The 4240-nt window shown below is 42.3% G+C and overlaps 1 protein-coding gene across 3 annotated transcripts in view; it reads right to left on the bottom strand.

Moving 5' to 3' along the window:
* Wdr35 (WD repeat domain 35) overlaps positions 1-4240 on the bottom strand; it is a 57805-nt gene that overhangs the window by 40267 nt on the left and 13298 nt on the right. For all 3 annotated transcript variants that reach the window (XM_031355872.1, XM_031355873.1, XM_031355871.1), the window contains exons 7-9: positions 3523-3688; positions 3238-3383; positions 2343-2468 (exon numbers count right to left, since the gene is read on the bottom strand). In XM_031355872.1, the coding sequence (XP_031211732.1) occupies positions 2343-2468; positions 3238-3383; positions 3523-3688 (438 nt within the window). The remainder of the gene's footprint in view (positions 1-2342; positions 2469-3237; positions 3384-3522; positions 3689-4240) is intronic.

Below are 4240 nucleotides of genomic sequence, written 5' to 3'. Positions count from 1 at the left end.
GATGTGATCAGCTGCTAAAAGGGTGAATTCTGGATCCCCAGACAAACCTCAAAGCAGGTAGTCTGTCTTTTCCCTGCTCCTGGTTTTTTTCAGGATGTTTTTATCTTTCTTTCTACATCTTATCCAAACAAAATACAGAAGTCTCGCCACACACACACCCACACACCCACACTTCCTGAAGAATAATCACTATCGGTTCTTTTGTCTTCAACTGTTCACTGAACGTCTGCATTCTCAGAGCCCACTGGGAACAGAGCATGTACACTCACGGCCTCCCTCCGTCTTGTGTGCCAGGACACTCAGAGTCTTGAATACGCTGTACTCACAGCCAGCACTATGTTTATGTTATCACTAAAAGGTCAGCCATGTTGGCTCTCATACCACTCACTAACATCAACTTTGGCTTTCAAAGACTTTCGATTTACAAAAATGTTATAAGATACAATGTTCCCAAACTCCCCTCCTCCATTTCCCTGTTGTTAGTGTCATAAATGGCTATGACACATTTGTCACAACTAGGAACCCAGCATCACTAGACTGAACAATTGTCGCTTTGCCCTAACGTCCTCTGAGATCCCAGAAGCTCATGGCAGCTACATTATCTTCTGCTGTCATGTCTCCCTGGGCTCCTTTGAACTATTGCAGTTTCTCAGTCCCCTGTATTTGATGATCTCAGCAGAGGGAAAAGGTTTATTTAAATCAGTGTCCTTCAGTCTGGATCTGTGTGGCGGTTTTCCCATGCGTACATGGTTGCTGGTGTGTAGAGAGACCACCACTGTGTGCTCCCCTTATGCATGTGAAGGATCTATGACCTCCACGTTACATCACAGAGGTTGTTAACCCTCTTCCCTTGGCCAGAGTGCAGTTTGCCAGCTTGGCCACTGGAAAGCTCCCTGCTTTTTCTCTTTCCAAGCTAGAAGGATGGGAGACTCCACCTCCTAGGGAGGCAGTATGTAATTTGGAATACTTCTGTAAGAAAAAAATCTGTTTATTTTCTTCCATTTATTTTTACTCAAATATACATCCATATCTCCTCAGAAGCTCTCCTTTTATAGCGCGCTATAATAGAAAGCTACATTATTTCTTCTCATTTCTCACATACATTGACCACAGTCCAGTTGTGGCTACTGTAAGCTACGGTGGGCTGTCTACCGTGTCATCCTTTTCTGTCAGAACACTTCCTGGTTGCCTAACACTATAAGACACTCTGTCATATCTTACAGTTTCTCTACCCTAGGTCTAGAACCAGCCATTTCTCCAAGGTGTTTTGACCTTTAAACATAAGAGCAGGGCCCCTTTCCCCCTCTGCTCCTGCTGTGCTATGCTGTGCTGCGTGTGCTGTATGTACCATGGGTTGTGTGTGCTGTGTGTGCTGCACTGTGCTGTAGGGCCTTATGCATATGCTGCACTTCTAAGCCACATTGTAACCACCTCTGAACCCTTGGGTTTCTTAAACAGACTCCCATTATATATATTGCACATTGCCCTCCAACTCACAACCTCTCTGCCTTCATCCCCCAGGAGACGATAATACAGGCATGAGTCACTACGCCTAGATTGCATAATACTTTTATAAAATAAATTACCCCAAGCTGTTTTAGATCAATCGTGTATTGTTTGTCTTATTTTCCCCCTTTGATCCACTCAGCCTTGGAGGGAGGAGGGGGATTTCTGTGAACTCCATCCCATGGCTGCTATGCTATGTGGTTCCTTTGGGGTTTGTCCATTAGAAGGCACAAGGAAGAGGAAGAAGAGGAATGTTTATTCCCTAATCCCCCTGCCTGGCAGCCATGGCCCGTGCTCATGGGTTCCAGGAACACTGTTCCCCTGCCTTGCTCTGTGAGCCCGAGACTACTGATGGCATCTGGGATCTGCTGAGCCCCAGTACCTGCTTTATCTCCTTTGCTTTTCCTTTTCCTTTCATCTCAGCCACACCCTGGAACAAGGCCTGCTGTTACTCCTGTGAGTGTGCCATCTGTTTCCAGAGAGATCTTGACTCTTAAAGCCATTTTAACCAATTCAAGAAAAAGTTGTTACTTTTAAGAGCTTCAAACACGTCCTACTAGTTTCTTGTTTAAAAAGCTCCAAAAGATTTAGTTTAAAAAACAAACAAACAGGGCTGGAGAGATAGCTCAGTGGTTAAGAGCACTGACTGCTCTTCCAAAGGTCCTGAGTTCAATTCCCAGCAACCACATGATGGCTCACAACCATCTGTGATGGGGTCCAATGTCCTCTTCTGGAGTGTCTGAAGACAGCTACAGTGTACTCACATACATAAAATATATAAATCTTTAAAACAAACAAACAAAAAAAACCCACTGATTTATAATTGCTCTTAATACCTTATAATCAGGTCGAATATTTGCAAAATAAATAAAGGAGTCAACAGCTAGAGCAATCTTCAGTCCACCTCCTTCCCAAGACAGCGAACACATCTGCTTTCCTGGAACTTTTAAAGTACCTAGATGCTGGGGGAAAGGGAAATAATTATAATGAACACAGAAGATTCATATGTGCCAATACTACTCCAAAAAATTCTAAAAATTAAATTTATTAATAGCAGCACTGAGGTGGATAGTGTGTATTTATGAGAACAATGCTTACATATTAGTATCTATCATTTGTGACTCATTATTGAGATAGGCTTTCTACAAACAAATGATCATACCAAATGCGGCAGTGGACACCGTTCATCCTATCACTAGAAAGTAGAGTCAGGTAGATTTCTGCTTGAGGCCAGCCTGGTCTACACAGTGAGTTCCAGGACAGCCAGGGCCACATAGTGAGACCCAGGTCTCAAAGGGAAAACAAATAGAACATGTTACAATAAATTATAACTATGAGAAATTTAGAAGGCAGTTATTTGTTTAATATTCAAAGACACATAAAGTACCATGTTAAAACCCAGAAATATGAACATAAAATGAATACATTATACTAAAATACTAATCAAGTTAGTGATTTAAAAGAGATATTTAGTTGGGTCACAGAGAAAATACCCTAAATAGCTATTTCATGGCAGTTTCCTATGTCAAATGTTTAGATTTCTAAACTTACAGGTTATAAAATGGTAACTATAACAAAATCCTACAAAACACTATTTAGACACATGCTTGATGTCTGGAGACTGCTGCTCAAATGTCCCTCAGAGAACATGTCAGCACATGTTCTTTCTGCTCCTCCCTGCTTATGGCTGTGTATTCTGTAAATGGGAAAACAAGTTGTGACTATGTTTACCTCACCAAACGGTGTGTAAAACTGCACGATGTTGATGTCCTTGTCCTGAGTGACTACTTTCTGGGAGCCTGCCACAGCTAACACACTGCCAATGTGGTTCCACTGGATGCCAACCACATACATGCCTGTATCGATCAAAACCGGGTCTGGTCAAGAGAGAGAGAGAGAGAGAGAAGACCAAACGGGGAAGCTGGATCAAAACTTAGCCTAGAGAACTTGACAGTCTTAAGAATAATTTTCAAAATATTTTTAAACTTCTCCAACTTAGAAAATAAGATTCCTTACTTTGGTCATTCTCATGCCTCATTATTTGGCATCTTCCATTGTCAAAACAAATTGCCAGGCAAGGGCAATCGGGCTCCACGTAGCCTTCGGTGCCATGGTACCAATGAATCCCAGCGATGCTGATCGCCCCAGTGACGTTCACCAAGCAATTCAGTTTCATTTTCATCTAGGTAGAAGTGGTTAGCTGAGGCTTAGTAAGTGCATTCTAAAATGGGCAATTTAATCTGCACAAGTACTGAAGGAAGATCAATGCAAACAGACTTGAAATCTCCCTAGAGATGCAAGTTTCAGGACTTGCTGCTGGTTCACTGAACCTGGATAAATTACTTCTCTGACTTTCCATCTTTCCCCACGTATACAATAAAGACAAAAACACAGAGAGATAAGTGTGAGTATGCTTGTTATCCCAATATTCCAGACACTGAGGCAGGAAGATCTCAAGGATGAGGCAAGCCTGGGCTACATAGCAAGTACAAAGTCAGTCTCAACAATATAGGGAGATCTAATCCCAAAATATAAATTAAAAAAAAAAACCTACACTCATACTCAAGAGTTTTTAATGAGACTCAAATGACAGTAGATGATGCATTCAAGGCCAGCCTGGGTCATGAAGTGAGATCATATCTCAAAATACAAGAAGAAGAAGGAGGAGGAGGAAGGAGGAAGAGGAGGAAGAGGAGGGAGGAGGAGGAGGAGGGAGGAGGAAGAGGAGGAGGAG

Source organism: Mastomys coucha, unplaced genomic scaffold (assembly GCF_008632895.1).
Source record: "Mastomys coucha isolate ucsf_1 unplaced genomic scaffold, UCSF_Mcou_1 pScaffold6, whole genome shotgun sequence".
Classification (NCBI taxonomy): domain Eukaryota; kingdom Metazoa; phylum Chordata; class Mammalia; order Rodentia; family Muridae; genus Mastomys; species Mastomys coucha.
The sequence above is the reverse complement of the archived record's forward strand: the minus strand, read 5'-3'. Positions and strand labels throughout refer to the sequence as shown.